At 41.5% G+C, this 26,166-nt stretch overlaps 1 protein-coding gene across 2 annotated transcripts in view; it reads left to right on the forward strand.

Annotated features, from left to right (window-relative positions):
• The window catches only part of EPAS1 (endothelial PAS domain protein 1), a 250,024-nt gene extending 225,766 nt beyond the window's left edge, over nucleotides 1-24,258 (forward strand). The window contains exons 12-17 of one of the 2 annotated variants that reach the window (XM_069234016.1): nucleotides 1,781-2,262; nucleotides 2,720-2,812; nucleotides 9,216-9,339; nucleotides 10,473-10,590; nucleotides 18,555-18,713; nucleotides 21,463-24,258. In XM_069234016.1, coding sequence (XP_069090117.1) covers nucleotides 1,781-2,262; nucleotides 2,720-2,812; nucleotides 9,216-9,339; nucleotides 10,473-10,590; nucleotides 18,555-18,713; nucleotides 21,463-21,614 — 1,128 coding nt within the window. In that variant the 3' untranslated portion in view covers nucleotides 21,615-24,258. The remainder of the gene's footprint in view (nucleotides 1-1,780; nucleotides 2,263-2,719; nucleotides 2,813-9,215; nucleotides 9,340-10,472; nucleotides 10,591-18,554; nucleotides 18,714-21,462) is intronic. The other variant, XM_069234018.1, reaches the window with a different exon arrangement.
• Nucleotides 24,259-26,166: the final 1,908 nt, after the last annotated feature.

Below are 26,166 nucleotides of genomic sequence, written 5' to 3' on the forward strand. Positions count from 1 at the left end.
CCATACAATACTATACAATGACAGGCCATTCTATATCATCCCATACCAATCAATAACAGGCCACACCATCCCTATACCATATCAACCAAGTTTAATCAGTAACTAAAAAAATGTGAACCATAATATACCGTACCGCACTATAGAACATAGCAAAGCCAATATTTCTCAATACAGAGAAGGCAAAAAGGCAAACTGGCTGAAAAAAAAGTCAGAAAGATTTTTTTTTTTTATTTTTTTTTAAATGCATGGGGTGTAAAGAAGGGGTCGTATGCAACTGGGGAGGTGAAGCAACAGGCGAGCAGGTAATGGGTGATTATAGGGGGCTGGTAAGGAGAAGCAGTTGGTGAGAGGAGGCGCAGGTGGGGAAAGCAATACTAAGGGTGGGGAGGAAGAGCACTGCATGAAAGCCATGTGATGCAAGTGGGGGAGAAGCACATGGGTTAGAAAGCAACAGAAGGACACAAGAGATTGCAACATTGAAGGGGCAGGGTGGAGCTTACTGACGACAGAGAGCAGCATTGCGTGCCGGGAGAGAGAAGTACATGAGCGAGACAGCCCTAATAGCATGCACTGCCATGAAGTGCTTAACCAAAAAGAGAAAAGCAGTGCTTGAAAAGCAAGCATTGAAGCTCACAGCCAATGAACGGAAAGTGCTGGTAAAGAGGCATTGCTCCATAGGGGAACAAATACAAAATTGACAAGCTGGAAAATGAATAAGAAGCAGGCAAACGAGAGGACCAGGAAAGCTCATTAATGGTAAGCAATGAGTGTTCCAAGCACCTATATGTTCTTGGGAAGTCAGCACTATGTTTCTCCACAGTCCGCGCATTACCTGTCTTTTTGATTGGCAAATGTCGCTGCAAGTAAAACATTCATTATCAGGAACATGACGTTTTAGTTTTGAAAAAAAAGTGAGTGCCTCCTTTAAACAGCTTAGAGTACACCTAAGAGATGGAGATTGGGCCAAACGCCAGTAGGAATGGGGGGGGGGGGGCGTAAAAGCAGGGGAAGCCTAAGGTGTACACATAAGATGCAGAAAGAATACTACAACCAGAGAGGCATTTAAGGTGTGATCAAGATGGAGCTTTATTATACAAATATGGCGGCATTGTTTGTCGTAGTTTGCTCGAGAGACTGTACTGGCCAGTTTCAAGGTAACAAAGGGAAAGAAAAGGAGAGCCCGCAGTACCTGACACAACACTCCCACAGGAATGAGATCATGCAGTTTTTGATGCTTTTTCCTTTTGTTTTGGACATATTTGCGCTAATTGCACCTTCCGTTCTGCCCACAATAGCAGTGCTCCTTAAGGGATTGGGCCTTTGAAGGACGCATTCCATAAACTTCTGCTCCAGCTGAAAAATAGGGCATTTATTTTGAGCCGTTTTTAATTTTGGAAATGCAGGAGCGAAATCAGTTTTACGTGCATTTCTCATGCAAGGGATGAAATTAATTTTATTCTGAGCCATTCTAATAAGTTAGTGATGAGAAACGGCGTTTGCCAGTGCCACCGTTTCAACCAAAATGCCCTCCTGTTCCATCTCTGTTATCCAAAGCCTTATTGTTTTGCCACTATTTTCACTTCATCTTTTTTTCTAAATCTAATCTCGGTCTTTTGAAATGAAAAGGCTTGCGAGTCGGGCAGATTGGCACATGACTTCGAGGAGCTGCACGCCATAAAGCCTTTTCTCAGAAGTCTCACTTTGAAAGGACGTAATGAGTTTGGCCTCACAAATACCAGCCTTGTCCATTGATTGACCTTTTATGTCCCTTTTCACGCAGGCTGAATTTAACGAGCTGGATCTGGAAACCCTGGCCCCCTACATTCCTATGGATGATGAGGACTTCCAGTTGGACCCCGTTTGCCCAGAGGAGCATCCTCTCTCTGAGAAGGGACAGAGCAACCAGCAGAGCATCAGGACTGTGGCTGCCTTCTTCCGGCCCCGCGCGCCTGCACCACAGAATCAGTTTATGCCGGACAGATATTGCCAGCAAATGCAAAAGGCTAGTGCCAGCCCCTGTATTGATCCTGGGCCTGCGATACTTTTTAACAGTGAAACCAAATCAACACAGTCACCTTACTGCGCTCTAGACAGAAACCCAGTGTCTTCAGTGGGTAGACGGTCGAAGGCACAATGGCCACCCGATCTCCCAGCGCACTACATGCCTCCCAAATGGCGGATGATGGATCAATGTGGAGGATCATTAAATAACTCGCCATCGGGGCGTCCGATGCAGTCTCACATGCCACTATTCAAGCAGAGGTAAGGATCCTTCCCTTGTGATCACGACCACTTTGCAGTAGGGAAAAGAACTACAGTTTGGTCGCCTGCAAGTTGTTCTGTATTAGAGGAAAGTGAAGTGATGTAAAATGCATTGCTGTTTATATTTTTCATATCGATGTAAGTAACTGCTATCAAGTAGTCTTCTGATCTATTAAACCCCAAGGGGGAAGGCAGAGTGGTTTGTAAATTTCACCAGAATCCCAACATTTTATTGTAGGGACATATTGCCCATGAGATCTGTTATGCAATTGTTTAGTCCAAAGTGCCTGAACACAGCATTTTTTTATACAGGAAATGGTTATTTAGGACAGTAAGAAAAATACTTGACTATACCTTTGGATTGGCTATAGTAAATGGAAAAGTGCTTTTGATTACGTAGAACAGAGAGTTGTTGACAACAGGCACTGCTTTATTAAAAAGCACATTGTGTCTGTAGACAGATCTTTGAAGCTGCCACCAGCAAGGTAGCGCTAACAATGGGCCCAGCTTCCATGACCAGACCCCTGTCTACATATGCGCAGTGGTTAAGGTAAGAGATTTTCGAAGCTACTCCTGCAATGTGCTGCTGACCGTGTGCCAGGGATGCAATTATACATTTTAGATTTGCTTAGCTTTCATGATGCACTTACTAAATAAACAAACACCAGTGGGGGTTCTTTGTAGAGTGTAGAGTTCTTTGGGACAGCCATTATCTAAATGCATGTTAATACTTAGAAACTAATCAGCACGAAAGAAACAAATCATGCCGAGACTAGGCCTCCTGCATTATTTCCCAAGAATTATGTCATTACCAGGCTCAAGCTAGGCCTCCCATAGGAAACACTGAACTATAATTTAAAAATTGTTGTTACTTCAAAGCTGTGGGTAATGGTGCAGATACATTTGATAACAGAATGTCTCAAAATTGATTGTAAGTAGGCAAAAGTACAACACATCCGCATAAGTAGCTGCATTGAACTGTGAATAGATTTGCTGCCGGTTGATGGTATGTTAATGAGATTTGTTAAGCACAACCAGTTGGACTCATGACTAACGAGGCAGACAGAAGGGTTGCAGTATGATTTCGCTTTCTCTGTGGAGGAACTAGGCGTCCATTGATAAGCGTATGGTGAGGTAATAGATTGCAGTTTAAATGGTAAAACTCATCAGCTGGATGGTAAAAAACCAGCAACACCTGACCTTCAAAAGGAGTACTCTTCAAATGAGGAACTATGAGCAATGTCTGACGAGCTATATATCCTTCACCGGTGACATAAAACATGGAGCACCATGTACGTCACTCACCTGGGGTCGTAGGTCATTACTTTGCAGAATTTTACCTCGGAAGTTATTACATCAGTTATCACATTACCTGAGCCTTTACGTCGCTGAGCTTTACTTAACAGTGCTTTACATTGGGAGTACCTTTAAGTTGTAGGTGTATTGGTAAGTATAATCTTTCACACATACACGCACACACACTTATACATGCACACACATATGTATAATTATATATATATATATATATATATATATATATATATATATATATATATATATATATACATATATTTATATATATACACACATACATATATATGTACTCAAACGGCTATATATACAAATGTATATTTGTATATATGTATTCATTTATATGTGCATAAATATACAGTTATATCTATATTTTTACATATGTGTATATATTTACATATATGTATACAGCTATGTATAATTATTCAGTTCTATATTTGATTTTGTTATTAATGTAAAATTAATAAATATTAACCTAGAATTAATTTAACAGAAAACCTGTTATGTCCCTATATAGAACCTAACTAACCTAAAAACCTTTTAGTATCCCAATACACTACCCATCCCTGAAACGTAAAACATCCTTCCTAACCAAATTCACTAGCCTAAAAACCCTATTACCTGTATTCACTTCCCATCCTCAAATCCTAAATCCATCTTAATACCTCTATGCACTACACATCCCTGAAGCCTAAGAACCCTTTACTACTCCAATATGCTACCCATCACTGAACCCTGCAACCGTTACTACCCATGTACATGACTACCCCGCACTCTAAAACATCCTTTCTACTCATATACACGAACTACCCCTGAATTAAAAAGCAGCCTTAAAACCCCTATGTTCTATCCAGCTTTAAACCCTAACAACTCCCTACTACCAATACACTACCCACCCCTGAAGCGTAAACAACCCTTACTCCCTTATGCACTACCCATCCCTGAATCCTAAAATTCCTGTCCCACCCACAAAAAACCTTAAATATAAATTATACAATAACCCTATTTTTACTATCTTTTATAAATATACTTAAAAAGGTTGATTAATCTATACTTACCTACCTAAAACTAACACACTTAACAAGCAAAGTTTCTATTAATATATTATTAGTTATGTTACTTAAATTAATAGTTACACTCATTTTTAAATATATTTAAAGTCACTTTTCCTTATCACCATATATGTATAAATAGCACAGTATATACTTAAACATATATATATATATATATATATATATATATATATATATATTGTTAAAAATTGGGTGTCTGGGTGTCAGAGTATGCACTCTGTACAAGCAGGAACAACAATCCTAGTCAGGGTAAGTCACGTAAACACTAAAAGATAGCCTGTGCTCACCCTCTGGTAGCTTGGCACAGAACAGTCAGGCTTTTCAAAAGGGACAATGTGCAAAGTATTTGTGCAACATCCACACATTAAAACAATAAAAACACCACAAAAAGACTGCACACCATGTTAGAAAAATAGATTATGATTTTATAAATAATTTAGGACAAACTGACAAAAATCCAATGAGTAGAAGTTGACATATGAATTTTAGAAGAAAAAAAGAGGTCTAGCGCTTAGAAGCAAATAGTGCTTTAGGGGTTACTTGAGGTCACACTGGACCAGGGAAAAGTCAACAGTTCGAGCAGACGTGCAGGCTGGGTACATTAGCCATGCAGGCCCGGGCAACAGAATACCTTGATCCTTGTCGCAAGCACTAGATGCAGGAACATTGCATCAGTAGGTGCGTCAATGTCACTCCCACAGTCCAGGGAGGAGTTGATTTTTTCCCTGCTTTGATGGCAATCCGCTGGTTTCCGAAGACGAGCAATGATGCATTGATTCCGAAACTGATGCGCCGGGTTTTTCTCCCACTGTCAAAGGTATGCGTTGATTGTCCTTGAGTGATGGTGCCGATGTGGTGGTTTCAGTGCTGCGTTGATGCTGATGCACCGGGTGCCGGCTCGAGCAGGCAGGGGATGTGTCGGTTGATGCAGTGTTTCTGGAGATGATGTTCAGGCCCCAAGTTTGATGCACTGGTATTACTCCAGAAACAGGGTTGATGCAGTGGTTTCACTGATGCATGTATCTGGGCCTACTTCCAGTAAACCAGGCACAGGAGCAGGGGTCGAGATTTTGATATCCTTGAGTCTCTAGCAATAGGAGGCAAGACAACAAACCCTTGGAGTTCACTTTGGGGTACAAGGCAGAGTCCACCTCTCCCTCACCAAGGTCAGAGAGCAGCAGGCAGCTTGACCACACAGCAGAAAAGCAGTCCTTCCAGATCAGCAGTCCAGCAGAGTAACAGTACTTGATGCAGCTCAGCAGTTTATCTGAGATAGTTCAGTTGTAGGTCCAGGAGTGTCTGATTTGGTGTGGCCAGTGACCAAGTACTTATACCCAAATGTGCCTTTGAAGTGGGGGTGACTTCAGAAAAGGGTCTTTGAAGTGCCCCCCTCCCATCCTTCCTGCCCAGGAAGAGCCATGTGAATGCAGACACACCTAACCTTCCTTTCTTTGTGGCTGTTTTGGGGGAATGCACAAAGTGTAGCTGTCACCCACCCAGACATGTATAGGAGACGAGCTGCAGGCAAACAGAGCTGGAAGAGCAGAGAAATGTCTGCTTTCTAAAAGTGGCACTTTTAAGATAATAATGTTAAATCCGACTTTGCCAGTAAAGATGATTTATCCTTTACTATTCCAGCGATATGAAACATGACACAGCTACTCCTTTCTAATCCGGAATTACAGCTTAAAAGTGCGTTAAAGAATTCCCAATGTTAACCTATGAGAGGAGTAGGTCTCACAATAGTAAATAACGACTTTGGGAGTTTTTTGTTTCCAGGTTTAGGGGAGAAGCACATGCAGTTTAGCACCGGTCAGCAGTGGACCACACTAAAGCTGACAGGTCTAACATACACATATATTTACTTTAAATATATGCACACATATGCATTTGCTATATACATATATACACAGGGGTGTGGAATTTTTATAGCCGACACCCAGTACATAGTGCTTGGGGTCAAGGACAACAAGTTTTCATGTTTATTTTGTCTTTGGGACAAGTAGGCTCACCCCCCTGCAGCACAAACCCCTTGACTGCTAGTTTACAGTACCACATTATAGATAAGGGAAGGGCACTGTCTATAGTTTAGATAGTATTTGCGTCCAATTGTTAATGTTGCCCGAACTTGTATTTAACGCAAAGCTTTGATTATTAGCGTGAACGCTCTAAGGAAATGTTGTAAGCTCTGACTCCACTACTGACAGAGGTTCCAGTATAAAGATATGTACACATGTTTGCAAAGTTTACCACTATGAGGCTACGTATAAGGCTCCCAGAATGCTCTCTGAGAAGATAAAATATTACTTGAATAGATCAGAGAGATCAGAGATGCTGTGGGCAAACATGTTAGGACTGACAGTTTCTGCTCCTGCAAATGCTGGAAGATAGATATTTGAGGTTGCTTCTGAACATTGATTATTTTCCAAGTGGCAAATGAAGCAAAGTACATCATAAGTTTGTGAAATTAGCCGCCGTGCAAGTCTTGTCACAATACTAGTAAGAGTTGGTTTTGATGGAGCCATGCCTTGCTGTATATTATCAACTGGTTAGATCCAAAATATAGCCAACCCATTGGCAAGGAATAGAAGTAAACATGCAAATATAGTGGATTTAAATGCATTACAGAGTTCTTTAAGGAACACAGGTTGTTTCTGTGGGCCATCTGATGTGGCTGAAATTATTTTTTCATAGAAGGTTTTCATAACAATACAAATGGATAGTTGGTACTTTCTGGCTTTGTTAGAGTAAGGTAGTTTGGCTAACATGCAATAATGATTACTCCATTTTATTTCTAGATTTAGAATATATTTTTCCATTTGTTCTAACTTTTTGGTATGGAAATTGAATGAGATCAAAAATGAACTACAATCTCCAAGTTTTTGAAATCCTAGATGTGTCCTGGAGACTAAGGGCCTCATTATGACCGTGGAATTCTTCAGACCGCCAGGGTCGTGGTGGCAGCCTGACCGCCGCCAAAGCAGTGGTCCGACCTCTTTGGTGGTGGTCTGACCGGCACATTATGACTGTGGCAGTTGCGCCATGGTCGGACCTCCAGCTGCACCAGTTTCCCTCCACAGGAGGGACTGGTGGTGCTGGCAGTCTGAATCCTACAGGGCATCGCTGCAAGCAGCGCCGCCCTGGAGATTACGACCCCACTCTCCACCAGCTTTTTACATGGCAGTAGCACTGCCATGTAAAGGCTAGCGGAGACGGTGTGCAGGGGTGCCCATAGGGGCCAATGCACTGTCCATGCACTTGGCATGGGCAGTGCAGGGGCCCCCATGGCCAGCCCCATCAAGCTTTTCACTGTCTGCAGACAAAGAACAGCGCAACGGGTGCTGGTGCACCCTACGCACTGCAGCATTGCCGCTGACTCAATTATGAGCCGGCGTCAATGTTGTAGGCTGTTTCCCACTGGGCTAGCGGGCGGACTGAAACTCTGTTTCCGCCCGCTGCCCAGTGGGAAACTCCTAATGGGGCCTAATGCAACCTGACCGTGGAAGTTTGGTGAATGGCCTTTTCCATCCGCCAAACTCATAATGACCCCCTAACTGTTTGTGTTAAGGAGTGGAAAAAGCACAAGATTTCCAACTTCAAGCTAATGCTTTGTTCCATAATCTTCTATGGTCCTAGTTCAGCTTGATAGTGTGTAGAGGAGTAAATGGTGCAGCATGCATCTATATTGTCTGTTATTGTTAAAGAGATTAGATCTTAAGCATCGAGAATATAGTCTGAAGAAAAAAATCAAGATTGTAACTGAGAGTTTGTGTAAAAACTGCCACTGATCTTGTTAAACATATACCTTAAGTATTGGCTATGGGTATGTCAGTGGCAAGAATAAATAGAGCAGTTTACCAAAGTGATTACGTTTTAGTAAATTCTAAGGTACTTTGCTAAATAAGCAAAAGTAGGGAAGGTAGGTCACAACATCTGCCATTGCATTGACAAATAAGAAGGGTAAAGACGATTTCTTAACAACTATTACTGTGGTCCAAGACGTTAGTGTTACAGAACATGTTACTGCTAAGGTGCTCATTATGACTGAGTGTATAAAAAGTGCTACGGATACTAGGCATCATTATTGCATCTTTTAAGAGCAATTGCATGACTCACTTCAGGAATGAAGAATAACACCAGGAAATTGGAGTTTGCACATTTTTGTGCATGACTTTACTGAATCTCAGCCTCTGGTATCCCATTCCATATTATGGCTTGGCCTGTTTCCCCCCAAATCCAAACTAAGAGGCCACTTGTAATCAGGGCCCAGGATGTTGTATGATGCCAGAGGTTACTGAGTACATGTATGAACCTGAAAACGGGAGAACAAACCTCCTGTCCGTAAACCCGGAGGATTGTTGAAAGGAAACTATAGAGATAAAGAATATAGGATAGGCAGAAGAAAGTGCTGGAGTAGGTGATATGTCAATAAACTAGGATTCCTCTGGGTTCTGGAAGTTGGATATGTGATTCTAAGGTACATAAATGTCTCTTGAGCATGATACGTGTTTAATGGCTTCACTGGACACTACTGATTATTCACGAAGATATCTTTTTTCCCATTGGCAGGTCACTGGAAAGTTTTGGACAACGGGGTAAAGATGTAAGTCCTGAAATGACTGCTTTTTCTAACAACTTGAAAAGGAAGCGGCAATTGGAATATGGAGATCAACCATTCCAGCCATTCTGTGTGGTAATTATCTTGACTTTCGTTTCAGTGTTTATTTCCGAAAACAGTGCACCAACAACCACATTCTCTGTACACAATAAAAAAATATATTGCTAGCTCACATACTCCTTTTTGTGGTCATGTCAGCAATTCTCATTCCTGCTCCAATATTGGACTCTCACATGCGGCACAAACCACGAATGGTTCTAATAAAAACGCAGAGATAAACTCACGTAGGAAACCGCAAGAAAGTACTGCAGTGTCCACAATTAATAGTGATATTGCACATGAAGGCCAACATATGTTAGATACATACTGAGCTTGGAAAAGTGAAATGCTTTTTATTTCTTTGCTAAAATAAAATAGGGCGTGGCTTTGTTTCCTTAATGGATAGATGGATCTGGAGATGTGTGAATGTGAAGACAGGCATTGGGACTCTGGTTCTCTACCGGGGAAACAAATATTTGCCCACGAATTGTACAAGCTGTAACTCCCCACTATGTATGTAAGGGTGCCGCTGGATGTATGCAGGGGCACTGCAGCGGGTTGGGTGCAGTTCTTGGGCGGATTTGCAGAAAACAGCTAAGAACAGGGTCCTGACGTACAAGCAACTTCTGGTAATGGCCAACATACATTTTTCTGACACTCTGCAGTAGCTATCACAGCTATTAGACCTGATACATATTTAATATTTTTAAATAGTCTTTATTGGGGTTTCGAAAGGAGATACAAACTATCACTACGTAGTTGATAAAAAAAATAGAAAGCGCTATTTCTCTAGCCCACCCGTAGATATATGGTAGATACGAAGCAATGAAACCTTTGCGTGCCACGTACCAGTTGAACCCATAGTGGATATTGTTTAAGGCATCAGATTGAAGAACACTTTTTAGCAGCTCTGACACAATTTTTGGGGGCAGAATTAGATCCTTTGTGGTTTCGATTGATATTCAGTCTTAATAGACAATTGTTAGATGCTAGATCGATCATTTTGTGTTACAGGCTAAAGAGCCTTGAGGGCGATGTTTGGTTTAGTAGGTACCTTTCCCACCACTCCTAGATCTTAGCCACAGTTTATCAGGCCAATGAAATATAAATTAGAAACCACTTTATTAAAATTAAAATGTTTCAATATTGTAACCATGCTTGTTTTTCAGGGCGGCTCATCAGACTGCAGTGCTTCTCAGTTATTGTGGAAAAGGATGAAGGCTTTGAAACCGGAACAGCCTTCTTTGATGACACAAAGGAAGTCTCTCAGTACAAGTGTCCTTACTGGTGAGCTATTGCAAAGATAGAGAATTTTGCAGGGTTATTTCAGTACCTTGTGCAACTGATACTAATGTCAGACTTACTGTGAGGGCACACCGTTTTTGCTGAGGTTGGCATAACAGGGACCACTATTAAATGGGTGGAATCCTTTCTGATGGAAAGGAGCTTTCAAGTGTGCAAGACTCCTTTGCCTCCACTACTTATGCTGTGATGTGTTGGGTCCCACAATGCGTGTTGCTTAGCCCCACTTTATTTAATTTGTACGTGTGCCCACTGGCAGACATTGTTCGTTCTTATGGGCTGGCGTTAGGGTCATATGCAGTCGACACGCAGATTATTCTGGCCCTGACACCTAACACTACTAAAGCCACCAATCAACTAAATTCCTGTCTCAAAGAAGCCACCGATTGGATGTCTATCAGCAGATTAAAGCTCTATGAGGAGAAAACAGAGGTTTTAGTGGTAAGCAGTGCTAGTTCTAGGAGGCAGGAACTTACATGGCCAGACTATCTGGGGGACAGTCCAAAGCCATCCCAAACAGTAAAAAGCCTGGGTGTCTGGATCGACAACAAGCTCACAATGGAGGCAATGTCAAGAGCTTTAAGAAAATTCCTGCAGATGTTACCTTTTCCCATGAAAAGAATAGTGGTACGGAGTTTTATAAACTCTTGCCTTGATTACGGAAATGCCCTGTATTTGGGGAGTACAAAATATGTGATTAAGAGGTTCCAGGTGATACAAAACGCTGCTGCAAGTACGCTTTACAGAATTCCAAAATATTAGGCAGCCATGCCAGCTTTGGCACTGCTGCACTGGCTTCCGGTCTGGTCTATCTCAAGGCCCTATGTATAGCTTAAAGGGCCATTCAAGGGACAGGCCACTTGATCATTCAGTCATTATTCAAGCCCTATATTGCAGGAAGAGCCCTATGCTCTAGCAACCAAGGACTTCTGGTGGTACTAAGGGTCAAGAGGGCAAGGAGTGGAAGTTGCTCTTGTTTTTCGCACCGCCAGGCTCTGGCGTGTCCTTCTGGTGTTCCTTAGAAAGCAAGCATCTGTAGCCAGCTTTTGAAAAATGCTAACAACATATTTTTTTTATTGCAGCAGGTCTGTAAAGGGTAGTTTTGCATTTAGCTCTGGGAGGCCTGGTTTGGGTGGCTATGCGCTATACAAGCACCTTTGATTTGATTTTGATTTGTTTCATTTTACCATCTGGAGAATTTTGAATGATGTATGGTTTCTCATACATGTATGGTATATTCCGGAAACAGCAAGACCTGCGCTCCATCCACCCGGAGGGGTGAGGCAGTCCTCACAGTTCACAGTATAACGTCTCTGTCTGCGTAGTGGAGGAGACGGATGATGAATGGGCGAGGAGGACTCCCCGGCGGCCTCGACTGCCTGGGGATCCGGTGGGTGCGCTCGACAGAAAAGAAGGGAGTAAGTCCGACCGTTGGGACCAGACCCCTCAGCCAGTTCTCCAAGTAGGCCACTGGGTCTATGGCCCTCTGCGCCCTCCGGAAGGCCCACACCTCTGATATTGTTCCTCCTGGGGCGACCCTCTGCATCTTCTACTCTCCGCTCCAACTCTGCCACCTGGGCCTGTACTTCCTCCATCTCTGATTTCGGACGGGAGGTCGTCGGCCTCAGTTCGTCTACTTTTGCCTAGATCTTGCCAGTTTTGTCCGCCAGCTTGCGATGGTCGGCGTGTAGCAGGACAAGGTCACTCGCCACCATGTCTATCTTGGCTTCCAGTGACGCACGGGCGCGCTCCAGTGAGTCTCCAATGCGTTCCACTGCAGTGAGGACTGCATCTAATTTCTGACCATCTTGTGCCACCGAGTCCTGTGATTTCCCAGCACCGGCACCAGAGCGCAAACACCCCGTCCCGGCCATGCTCCAGGTCACAAGTAATCTCTGTCTGCTCCCAAACCTCCACACACCACCTCATCGTTCACTGTATCCACTCCACACCTCTGATCAGTCTCAGTCAAGGTGAGGGCACCGAGGGGGCGACCCACCACCCGGGAGGTGCATCCATACGTCAACCAGGACCACCAGGGCCCGCTTCCAGCTCCGCACCGCTGACCCCCGGGTGGAGCTGGTTCCGCAGCAATCAGCACCAGGCGTTGTCCCCCACGCGTGGCCCTATTCGTTGTTGACAGGGAGCTGGCCGCCAAGGTTTCCCTGTATCCTGCTTTCGCACAGGGGTCGAAAATGATGGGGCAGGCCAGGCCCGCTTGTCGGGGTCGTCAGCTCACCACCATCCGACATCACGAGCAGCCCGGCCCACTGCCTCCTCGCTTCCAGTCGTTGGACACTCTCTCTGGTCTTGCGGGACACACCTAGAGTTTGCAAGTTTGCAGCAGGCCAGGCATGCCCCAGATAGGTACAGGTGTGGGTCGGCAGCTCCCAGGGGGCCCGACCAAACCCGAGTACTTCCCGCTAGCAGCTTTTTTATTTTGCCTGGACAAAGGGCCCAGTTCTCCGGTGGGCACCCCCCCCCCCCCCCCCCCCCCCAGTACCGGAGCGAGGTCTTCACTGCTTGTGCCGCGCCCTTCCACGCGGCCGCGCCGCCTCGTGGCTCAGCCCTGCAGGCCAGGCTCACTTGGACACAGCGCAGCTCCGCCGCATATCCGCTGAGGATCCGTTTTCGGCCCGAACAGGTTGCGGGGCCGTCGGGGCTCGGATTCAGTTGCCCGCCGGGTGATGCAGCTCCCCAGTCCCCTCAAATAATGCCGGATATGCCGGGCGCGAAGCAGAGCTCTAGTAGCTCGCGTCCGCCATGTTAGACGGCTTGGCCACGCCCCCCTGTATTTGTGCATGTTAGCAGGGAAGTCATACAGACAGTTCATTTTTTCAGAGCTGCTTTGGGAAAAATTACCCAGTAATATGCAGCAACCACCTTTGGTTACCATCATGGCAGAACTGAAGACCAACAGGCTTTCAGCCACAATAGTTGACCAAGCAACAACAGATATTAACAAGAAATATCAAGCCATACGTAAGAACCAGGCCTTTTTCAAATTCCAATTGGAGATAGATCGAAATGTATCTGGAGCCGAAGCTGATACTGATCCCAGATTGGGGAGATTAAGTCTGGAATTTTCAAGAAAAAGTGATTGCACTGGAAAATCGTAGTATGAGGGTTAATGTATGCGTTTTTGGAACCCATGAGAAGGAAGGAGGAGACAGCATGCAAGATTATTTGAAAGTGTGGCTTCCAAACTTAAACAAAGTTGATTAACCCTTGGCGTTTCAAAGGGCACACAGAACCAATGTCAGGCGATTGACCAAACAAGATGCACCTAGGACATCTTTGCTGCACCATGGATACACAAGGGCAATACTTCGGACAGCAAAGCAGTATGGCCCTTACCAGTATAAAGGTCACATGATTTCTATTTCTGCACACTGCTCACAAGAAACTAATGTCATATGCAAAAAAGCTATTGACTCATTGTCTCCTTCTTAAGAAGAGATATCAGTTACGTTCTCTTGGACCCTGCTATGATGGTTGTTACCATTGACGGTAGAACCAGGGAGTATCATAATCCTGGTGAACTGAAGAGTTTGAGGTCCAGAAAATGGGCACAGCCCCCAAACAGATCCTTGAGCTGAGGGCTCTGGAAAACTTTGGAAGAACACACAATTAGGATTACCGAGTGGGTAAAAATAAGAGTGGTGCTTCCACTAAACCACCTGGCTCCTCCTTAATTGAAAATGACAAATCAAGATCTCCCGGAAACAGTAAACATGCTGACACTGACCATTGACTCTCTATTGAACAGAAGCTTCATCTACATATGGTGACACTGACACATCCGGAGGCCTCTAACCTTGTTTACCATCATTACTTTTTTGTGTTTTTCGCATTACCCTATCGTCTTTTAGAGTGCAATCCAGTAGTTATATGTGCACAATACATCAGGCAAGACAGCCCTCAAATGAGTAGCCCACCAATTACAGTTAGTGCTTGATTGTGACACACTCGATTTAAAGTGATGTTGTCAATTCCAACTCTTTTTGGATGTTTCTCTCTGTTACTGCTGGGGAAGGATGCAAGCCTCTTTGCCTGCTGCATGATACATCCGGATTACAGTCCGTGCCCACATCGTCTAATATACCACACAAATATTCTCTTCATCAATGACTCCTAAACTTGGTACACCAGTGACAAAGACCAAAAAAACTCTTTTCAATAAAAATACTACTCATTCTCTTTTCCTCACGTCATTTGTTATTTGATAGAGACCAGGTATTGCTACTTCTATAGAGCCTATCTACTAAGGATCATTGGCGTGCCTTCCATGAAGGTCAAAGTCCTAACATGCCTAGCATCCAAAAAGCCATAAACAGCTCTAATCCAGTAAACACACCTATCAAAAACTGAGGGCCTGATTTAGAAATCAGCAGAGGGATTACTCCGTACAAACATGACGGATATCCCGTCAGCTGTATTAAAATCCCAATAGGATAGATTGGAATCGTAATACGTCAGGCAGGATATCCAGCACATTTGTGATGAAGTGTTACCCTCTGGTGACTTCTAAATCAGGCCCTAAGTCAAAAAAACTCCAAAGAGACTGGGCTGTACAGGAAGGGAGGCATAATGATTCTGCTCCACAAGAAACTGGTGGCTAATATTTACAAGACCTGGTCTGAACCACGTGGTAGGCTTTCAATTGTCAAATTGAGAATCCATTCTTTGCAGGTGAAATTAAGATCCATATATGCACCAACTACCAACAAATCCACCTTTTGTGCTGATATGGTCAGGCAGCTATCAGACTTCAGTCGCACCAGGGTAATCTTGGGAAGAGACTGGAATATTGACTAAGACACAATAAATGACAGATCTGGCCACCAAGGCCGAAATGCCAATAGGGTGTTTTTGCAGGACTGGCTTAATGACAATTGGTTGTTATTGCAGGATTGGCTTACAGACCAAGCCCTCTTAGACCCATGGTGCCTTCTCCACCAAAGTGAGAAAGGGAATACACATTCCTATCCTGTGTTCATGGAACAGAGACCAGAATTGATTGCTTTCTGATTTCAGCTTCCTTAATATGGAAGCTGCCATACTGCAGGATACTCAACAATGGCATATCAGATATCACACCTCTGCAGCTGAGAATTGAACTATGACTTCTTCATCCTGTGAGGAAATGATGTAAGATGCTGGTATGGAAACTCACAGACTGAGATGAGAAAAAATGCAAATACCTTTAAAAGAGTCTATGGTGCATAATGAGCATTCGATCGCATCACCACAAATATTGTGGGCAGCCTCCAAAGCCTACATGAGAGGGCAGCTTATTAAGGAGTCAGCATTCAGCCATAAAAAGGTAAGGAGCAACAACAACAACTGGAATGGTAAATCCAGGTCCTCGTTAGGCAATCTAGAGAAAGACCCCCAGCAGATAACTATATGGCTCAAAAGCGCCTTGGCACAAGTAACCTGTACATTGGGCCTTGGCTGCTGTTTGTGCATGATTTACTTATGAGTGATAATCAGTAGGGAATATTGCACCCAATTTGGTAGCATTAATAGCTTTTGCATACTGCTTTGCATATACTTGCTAATCGCCCACGTAAGAGGGAATTTTCACTCCTCTTTTAATTTGCAGTATCGTTTTTGCCCGCGTCAACACTAGCACTTGAGTCTAAATGACTCTTTTGAGTGTTTGAGGTATACAAAACAGCACAATCATTATGTCTGCTTTTAACTGTCCTAAAAGGGGTGCTGTAAAGGCAAGGGAAGAAATTGCAAACATTAATGGCAGCTAATCAAAGTTTTCAAAAGATAGTTGTCAGGAAAAAGGAAATTAAATTAAAACGTATGACAACTGCAGGCAGACAAATGCACAACAGTTTTGTAGTGTATGCACAGTTTGACAACATTCCCCGTAGTGAGTGGTGAGTGCTATGTCATGACTCAGACCCGGCACGTTTTGACTTTAACAAGTTTAAGTGCTTACGTTCCACTCCACAGGTATGTTGTAATGTTTATATTTCTTTTTTTTTTTTGTAGTAAAGTCTTGTGTCTCTGATTTGAGTGTGACAGTTCAATATATGGACTCGTTACATAGCAGCATACATGGAAAAGAGCTGTGAGATCCCAAATGTTGATATATCAAGCTGTGTTTTACTTCTTTGGCAGAACTAAAGAAATGGATTACCACCTCCAACATATGGCATTATTAATGACTCAAAGAAATCTGTTGGACCGACCAAATGAAGAAGCAAAAATGGCTTGATGAAAAATGGTCCATGTGCTCCCAATAGTAATATCCTGCAACAAAGTTGTGTAATTCCCATGTGGCCGAAAATAATCTATTTTTGGTTTATAAGATTAGTGCCTGTACTGTGGTCCAATCTGCAAGGTTTCCATAGTAAAGTCATATTTTGACACTAATTGTGGAAATCGCAGATCTGATGCATTGTAGAAGACACTATACTGCAGCTTCTCAGGAGTACCGACCTGCTCAAAATATAGGCTCACAGCAAGAATTGCTTGTCTAAGTCTCCATTTCCAATCATTTTCAGGGTATGGTAGATCTTGCAACATTTTTCAGAATGCCACTAAATGTGCAAGCAGCATGTCACCATTTTTTGTATATGTTCTCGTTGTAGAAAGGCTACTTCCAGCCTCATTTGAGAAGATTAAATCATATGCACACTTCTGCCATAGTAAGAGTATTTGGTGTGAGTTAAAGCTATTTATGAGGCCAACCATTTTTTTGATTTTACCTTCATAAATGCCCAAGTTAGACATGGGTTTACAACAAGGTTTCAGAATCAGTCCTGTATATTCATTAATTATAAAGAAAATAACCACATTGACCACAATACCTGTCACTGTTAATTAATCATAGCTTTGAAGTGCATCATCGACTTGTAGACAAGGCCTAATAAAGCTAGGTACCATTTTCTGTTGTTAATACAGCATTTCATTTTGAAATTATCCCGTCTCCCAGTATCTAAGTATATAAACTGACCTAGTGTGTCCCAGAGGAAAATTCTTCAATGAAGGGGGATATCCAAGGATAGCGAACCTGAACCAAATCAGTTTTTTAGACTGCAGATTACGTTTAAAGGAGCAAAGATTGCTCAAAGAAGCGGTTGCCGAGCATTTTTTTTAAATGTTGGATATAAATGCATTGTGTGACTGTTTAAAGGCAGAACCCTCTCTTATGTCAAACTCTGTAAAACAATGTTGTGTGCAAATTCGAGAATATTGTAAACAAATGCATAGTTTATAACTGTACTCTTTGCGCCATAAAATGTTTAATAATGTTAAGATGTAGTTCATTCAGAGTAAATACCCTTCACTACAGCAGATTCAGTGCACAGCCACTGTGTGCCATACCGTCCATATACCAGAAACAACCGGTAAGAAATGGTAAACACAAAAGGATTTGCAAACTATGCTATTGCCTCACTAGGACTTAAGTACTCGAAGCCTTTTCTGTTAGTCTTAGTGCTGTCGTAGGCGTCAATTACACCTGGATTTCAGGGCCTGGATCACAAAAAATTATTTTTCAATGTGTAACTCCAGGCTTAAGTGTCACTAACAATTTCAGGTCAAGACTTGCTCACTCTGATTCGCCTTGCTTTTCATATTGCTTTTTCCTACGAGTAAGCTTGTCTTACTCCTGGAAATACGTAAGAAAGTAACACCTAAGCCTAAAGTAAGACACAACTTCATTAATTCGTGGGTGAAGTGGTAAGGCGGTAAGTATATCTTGGAATTCTGAAACACACATACACATTGGAAGTGTACTCATTTGGATTTTCTGATTCTTCAAAAATCTGAACATTTCCAAAAATTGAAAGTGGACATCTGCGGTGCAACGATTGTACCTAATGCAGTTAATGTTTTTATATTTGAATACAGTAAAATATAATTACAAGATGATTGCACTACATATCCCTTTTTTGTAATCACATGTCTTGTTTACATTTTAGACGAGTATGCCTGTGACAGACAGAGAAGACTAGGTCAAATGCAGGAGCAACAGCACACTCCTGGAAACCAAACAAGTTGTCAGAAACCAGCATTCGCCAATCCACCTTTCAACACAAACTGTCCAGACTTTAACATGTCACCATCCCATAAAATGAATGGTATGTTTTATCCAAGAAACGAATGGCAAAGAAACTCAACAATACAATGTTGTGATTTGAAAATATGGTTGCTGCTTGGTATTCTCATTGGATGCAGTGATTTAGCCACTTTCCATGCCAGCATTGCTAAATCTCTGTTACCTCCTCCCAGGCACTTATAAAAGTGCATTTCTTCACCGTGGCTGCCATGCTGGGAATTTTGGAGACATTGCAAGTTATGTCAATACAATACATTTTGGTAACACCTTGTAGTCATGACATTTTATTTTTTTAAGAGTTTCTAGAACTTCACTCATGTGTTGCACCAGTTGTACATTAGGATTAAGGGTGTCCGGGCTCTGATGCTGTTTTATGCTGATACATGCTCTGCTGCCATTACTCCCTGCATTGGGATTTCCATCTGCACAGGGTGGAGTTGGTACTCCTTTTCATGCCTTATGAAATGTAATCTTGTAGGTAAACACCTCTTTCTGGATCTCAGCATATAGGGCATGTGTACAAACGAGTATTTTGCATTCTACACAAGAACCACGTAACCATATTGGTAGTCCTGGTCTGGTTTTGCTTTCCAGTGCCTGACCACCAGTTACAGTTCTTCAGGGTTCTTCAGTCAGACTAAATATTCTGATAGTCAACTGTAGTAATTCGTTTTGCTTTGTGACTGTATAAATGTATTTTGTGCTCATCATATTATACTGACAGGGTCAGGTAGTGTTAATTTGGGTTTTTCTTGCTGCTGTGGTGTTTCTCAGTTACGTGTGTGTGTGTGTGTGTGTGTGTGTGTGTGTGTGTGTGTGAAGGTCATCTCCATAGTTTACTCATTTTCTGTAGTTTGTAGGACTTTAAATTGAAAAGATGTACTATTGGATAACTGGAACGGTCACAAGTTATTGAGTGATAAATAGTTTTGTTCTAGGGGTATTCCTGTGGCCTTTCAGTTGCTGTTTACAGGATATACACAAAACAATAAATCACCTGGAATTAATTTATATGAACTTTGTAGATAGGCAAATAAATATATCTTAAGTATACAGGAATATAGTAAAACAACTAATACACTATAGCTTTATGGATTCCTTTAATTTAAACCAGAAAAGTACAGTTAAAGTATAGTATAGCAAGTGTAGTAACTTCTAGACCACATATAATTTGTACAAATGTCACGTAGAGGGCGAAATAAGCAGATAAGTCAATACATCAATGCTGTGTCCCAAGGTGAAAGAAACACATGGAAGTGAACAGGTGACAATGTCATATACAAAACAGCTTTCATTATTTGTTTATAGATGCACACATGTGGATCACCGAAAATGGCTAATTCTTTCAAGCCAGCAATAATGAGTGTCCTTTGGTGTCAACAGTGTTCATAATTATATAGAAACTGAAAAACCCTGTCAGAGCTCCCATAAGGCTACCTGTTTGGATAAAAGGGCACACAACTCTGGTAAAAGCAGTTATACATCTTTAATCGAGAAACCGGACTCACGTGATCCTTCCTCTTGCCAGCCACAGGATATCTGACAAGGAGAGAACCGCACACTCCTGAAGGTCCTAATGGAATACACACATGGATCATTCCATAAGTTAAAGGCACAACACAGTAACCTGGAAATAGTGCACAGTTTAACAAAAGGATGACATATTCAACTCGAGGCACACTACAACTGAATACTATACTAACCATAGGGTTAGAGTGTATTAGTGGTTTTGCTGCATTAATTGTATATTTAGAATATATTTATGTTCCTTTCTAAATGTTCGGATACATGAATTCCATTGAACCATTGTTTTGAGTATATACAGAATTGCCAGGTTCTACTGGCTAAGGTCTGCTCCTGTCACCTATAGGGCCATATGTACGAACACATTTTCCTATAGACACAGAATGGATAAAACCCCTCTGTACATCTGGCCCATATTATATTGTTTACAGAATAGCAGTACATATCTTCTATCCTGCTTCGTGCAGAAGTGCCATGTCAGGATGTGATGTTTTGAGGCCCTCATTTTGTTCCATGTTATTTTAGGATATTTAATTTTCCTCGTAGGCCATGGTGGTTCCCATAGTTCTACTGCTCCTTCTTCCTGGGTACAGTGACTCTTCTTACTTCGTGTTTCACAGCTGATTTCCTTGGGTTGTAACTTCCCTTCTAGGGATTCTGGGGCTGTTATGTGTCACAACTTATCATTGTTTCACAGGAACAAGTTTGTTTGTCCTCAGTAGATGTTATTTTGTCCGTGTGATCTGGTTCTGTTGTTAGCTATGAACTGCATGCTCGCGGATGTCTGCCAACTTCTCCGTTGTTTAGTGCGTTGGGCAAGCCATGGTCTGCTCACTTTCCAGCAGATAACACAATCTGTCACCATGTCGCAGGGTTTCTGACATGAAAATGTGTTAGTACATCTGGCCTTAGATGTGTAAAATGAGTAAATCGTCGGAAGTAAATAGTAAAATAATTGCAGTTTATAAAATTTAACAACAAATTCGGTCCATATTGGTGCCAAACATGTGGCTTATTATGCTTGCACATTGCCTCTACTGAAAACAAGACTTTTAATAAGTAATGTCCATACTTCTTGACCACAGCGCATTCGCTCTGTAGAGTGTTTGTGATGAAAGTTTTGTGTATGTCTTGAAGTCTGTTTATTGTAAAATGTGTGTGGTAGATTACAATAAAAGTGTTTTTAATTCAAAGAAAAGCAACATCAAAACGGGTTTTTCATGCCAATTTGTTTTTTTTTATTGTAGACGTGACAAGTCGCCTGCTGGGCCCGTCTTTTGAACAGTTTTTGCTGCCTGAGTTGACCAGATATGACTGTGAGGTTAATGTCCCCGTCCTTGGCAGCTCCACACTTCTGCAAGGAGGAGACTTGCTCAGAGCTCTTGACCAGGCTACCTGATCGAGCCTGCAGTAGAGCTGTGCCTGTTACTGTTCAAACAGCACGACGTCGGAAATATATTTTTGCAAGTAGAATATGTACTGATACACTTTTGCAGGCTGTACTTACCCGTTGAATGCGTCCACATTACCACATAGTGGCCTTCTGAAATTACTCACTTTATTCATATTGAAAAAAAAACATATTTGTTTTATCTACTGTATTTCTTTCTTTCTTTTAATAAAAAAAAAAGCTATCGAGAAAGTTTATATGATTTATGTGCTTGCCCCATTGTTGCGTTTCACATTCTGAAGAAATACTGATATTGATGTCAGCAAAATCTGTGGTGGGTATGCTTAGGAAAAACACGCTGGCTTCATGACTGAAAATACTTGTTTTATAGGCAAATGTTGAAAAACTAACATTATTGAAAGATCACCACAGATTTTACTGGGCAGCTGCATTCATATACTCACTTTCACCTTCCATGTTTTAATTGTCTTTGATAGGCAAAATATTGCCTTTTTTTGTACCGCACTGGCCTCCTCCTCTTTGTGCATTTCCTTGCATCTGTTGCAAAATGTGAATGGTGAACCGCAACGTATGTGGGCACCTTTGAAAGTTGCACACTGTAGTATTTTCTGTCTTTGTCTGGGTGACTCTTTTGATATATGAAACATATGGAGCTTTTTCAATTTATATTTAGGATATGCACTGATTTTATGTTGGTACTTTCTTATATCAAGATAGTGGCATAATGGAGTCCTGATAGTCTGTACTCTTTGAAAGAGCTTTTTAATTATTTCTGATAGTACTTGGTTTGTGTATCCAAAATTTCAGAGTTCTAAAGATCTTCAAAGGCCAGTACTAGCTTTGCTAACCACCAATGGCGAGGGGTTTTATTGCATTGTTCCTTAACGTAAATAATACATTATTCATAATGCTAAATCAGTGGGGTGTTCTTTGTTCAAAAATGGCTGATCTGTTTTGCACTTTGACAAAATATGCCAATTAGTTTATCATATTTATCTTGTTCTCAGCTTGCTTCCCCCTTGAGTAATGGGAACACATGTATGCAAACCACATATTGGACTCATCATGTAGCTAAAATTACTTTGATAGACTTCACCCTAAAGAAATATGTTGTACAATTATCCGTTTCCATGTATACCCTCTGTACTCTATTGTCAATTAGATGTACCTTTATTAACTTTGTATGTTGCAGGTATTTTGTTGCTAACTCTTCAGGTGCAGATATTTAGCATATATAATTTATTGCAATATTTTAGAAACAAAAATGTAATTTTTAAACCCAAATACTCAACTATGAGTAACATCTATAGGATCAGATAGAGTAATGAAAAATAAGAAATTATATGGTCAAATGTTACTAATTCAGATTGTATTTTTTTAAAATGTATAAGCCTTGAAATGAGGTGGAAAGGTCAGGACAGAAGGATCACTGTCAATAAAGCCTCTGTTGCGAGGATCTAGTATGAAAAAGGTCATGGCGAGTAGCCGAATTCAATGTCCCTTTTTGGAAGGGAGTTTCTGTTTGTGGATGCACCCTTTCTTGTCCTCTAAAGAATCATTACTCATCTTGGACATATGTCTTGGTGTCCAGTGAGTATGTCTTTATAATGTATCTAGCAACCTTGGACCAGTAGGATTTTTGGGCTTAAGATTTTCTAGGACTCAAAATGCATTTCATGTCTGGAATGTCAATAAGCTTTTTAGGGGCAGAGAGATGTTGCAGGTGGTGAAAGCCTCATGATGTTCGTGAAGATGAGAAGCCAAACAAATACTTTACATTTTTATTTAGAGCAGATAAAAACTAATGACCTCTAAATGCTTGAAAAGCCTACCAAGATGACATATACAGCGTGGATAGCTAAAAACTCTTCATTGGACAAATTGCAATGTCACAGCTGCTATCTGGAAGTCCTTTGGAGGTTTTAACAGCTCACCCTTAAGTCTTAGATCTGTTCTACAATTATTACCTAGGTTAGCTCCTGCCAGGGCATTAGTGATGGGGCCTGCACTCTTTGAGTGATGCAGCAAAGAAGAAATTGTCACTGTCAGGGAACAAGGTTGGCGGTATTTCTCACTAATGGCACCTGCTGCCCAAGTTGTGAAATTAGATTCAGCAATCAGCCATTGTTCAGCTAGTTTGATTCCATTAATATAGATTTATATAAATGCTAATATGCCTGTACTATACATCTATAGTGCATTCACAATATTGAGGAGTTATAAATAAATATGTGCTGAACCTTAAGGTATTTTGTACCAAAAAGTGTTCATGTATTTGAAACAGACCCTGGGTAAGTGAAAAAATGTGTGATGCTTGGTACAACGGCCATAGTAGACTTGGAGTGGTCGATGTTGGCTTGTACACTTGAAGGGTTAATTACACTAGTTCTCTGACTACTTTATGTTTGTTTCTGTAGTTCCAGTACTAAGGGTGCTATTCCTCTTCGGTTTACTAAACTATCTGAGGTTATTCCCAGCTTTTGTTTTTAATTAACCATAATTCCTGACAAAAATATCTCATAAACTACCATTGTCTGAATTCTTACTGAATTTATTATAACTGTTTTAAAACTTTCAGTTGATATGGACATGTATTTTGACACTGATACCTTATTAAAATATACTGATCTTACATTCCGTTTGACTCCATTGATATGATGTGTCATTTATTGTAAAGCAACTAATATGTATTACATTACTTGTAGAAGAAATGTTTGCTTTGATCTTTCAAGGTATGATGTAGAATCAAAAATGGTTATGTTTAAAGTTCATTTTGGAAGGCCTTTCACTGCGTTGTTTCATATCTACAAGACAAATACACAAAATACATTATAAGGTATAGCCAATAAGTCAGACTGAAGTTTGTTGTGCTAACCCTGTAAATGATGTATATGTCATTGAACTCTGAAATTGAGGGATTCAAATCCTTACTGTAAAAAGTGAATGTGGATGCTGAAGCTAACGTACTCTATTTAAAGCATGCGAGTCTGAATCACTAATTGTATGGCTATTTAAATTTAGCACAGAGAGTGCATATTGCATTTTAGTCTAATGCATGCCATCTCTGGCCACCCTTACTGTGGAAATATGTTCTTTATAGGTGTACTATACATGAAGGTCTAGAGACTGGAGTTGATGAAGGCAGTGGTAGATCTACCAAGCCTAAACCAGTTCTTCATCTTGCTAGCCTTTGGAAGACCACCAATGGCCAAAATAGATTGCAAAAAATATTTAATCCTTATAAAAAACCAGTAGGTAACACTTTTAAAGCTACCTGGCACATACCATTAAATAATGATATGATGCTCAACCTCACTCCAAAGACATGATTACCTTCCCACACGTATGACTGGTCAAGTATAGGATGTCCCTCCTGCGGCAGTGCCAAGACTTCACAATCTTCCACTTGCAGTGTGGAGAAGTAATTGTGCCTACTCGATATGAGTGGACAGGTATAACAGCTGATTGCTGGGTCCACATCCTGTAGCTGTGAGACAGGACATTGGTCTGTAAGTCTACACTGAATAGGAGGAGAGAGCGTGGATCTCCACCTGGAAGCCACATATTGTGGTCAGCAGAACCAAAAATGTGCTCTGAGGCTTGCCGGGGATCATGTTCAAACAGAGTGAGGAAGGCACTGCAGTGACAGGAGTGCATCACTCTCTGGTCTCCTACCATTGTGGCATGAGATAAGCAGTTCTCTGAAAACTGGAGCAGTCCTAAAAACAACAGGGAGAATGAAGCCTTTGGCAAGTCAATTTCCCAATTAGTATTCTACTGGAGTGAGAAGGCCAGACCACATACTAATATGGTTCCCAGGTCAGGATGTGATGGCACAAAGAGAGACTGAATAGAGTGGCTCTGGCTTAATTATGAGCACTGTGGTTCCTTTTTCATTTTGCAGTGTTTTCGTGAGCTCCCACTAACACTCATAGACATATTTGGGTACAGCAAGTAGCTAATGGTGACCATATTTGATTATATAAACATGAGCACTTATCTCCCACATTTGGCCTGATTGGGTCGATTCTGCATAAAGAAATCTCAAAACATGTTGAAAATCAGAAGATGAATCAACTAGGTAATTTGGCGACCCTTAGGCAAGAAGAAAGTATTGTGAGGAGATGACGTAAAGTATGTAACCTGCTGCATAACTCTGAATATAATTAAAGTGACTAGACAGATTTCATACATCTGGGTAGAGTTTAGCAGCTGGGCCCACTAGAACCCTGCTCGAAGCTGCTTATCATATGTACTGTATTAGTTTAATGTGGAGAATACCGTTAGACACCAAAGTAGAGACTTTATTTGCAGGAAGAGGAAAGATAGTGGAAGAGGTACGATTCAGTCATGCTTCATCCAGCAAAATTAGTCCTTATCCCATGCTAAAGTTAATGAAGGCTGTCATAAGCTGACATTACACCTGTTCCTAATGTGCATATCACATGATGTACATAGATTGTGGTAGAATCATGCATGATACTGCAGCTGTATTTTTTTTAAATCACCACATCCTTGGTATAACAAGGCCTTCCAGCAT

The sequence above is a fragment of the Pleurodeles waltl genome, chromosome 5 (assembly GCF_031143425.1).
Source record: "Pleurodeles waltl isolate 20211129_DDA chromosome 5, aPleWal1.hap1.20221129, whole genome shotgun sequence".
Taxonomy (NCBI): domain Eukaryota; kingdom Metazoa; phylum Chordata; class Amphibia; order Caudata; family Salamandridae; genus Pleurodeles; species Pleurodeles waltl.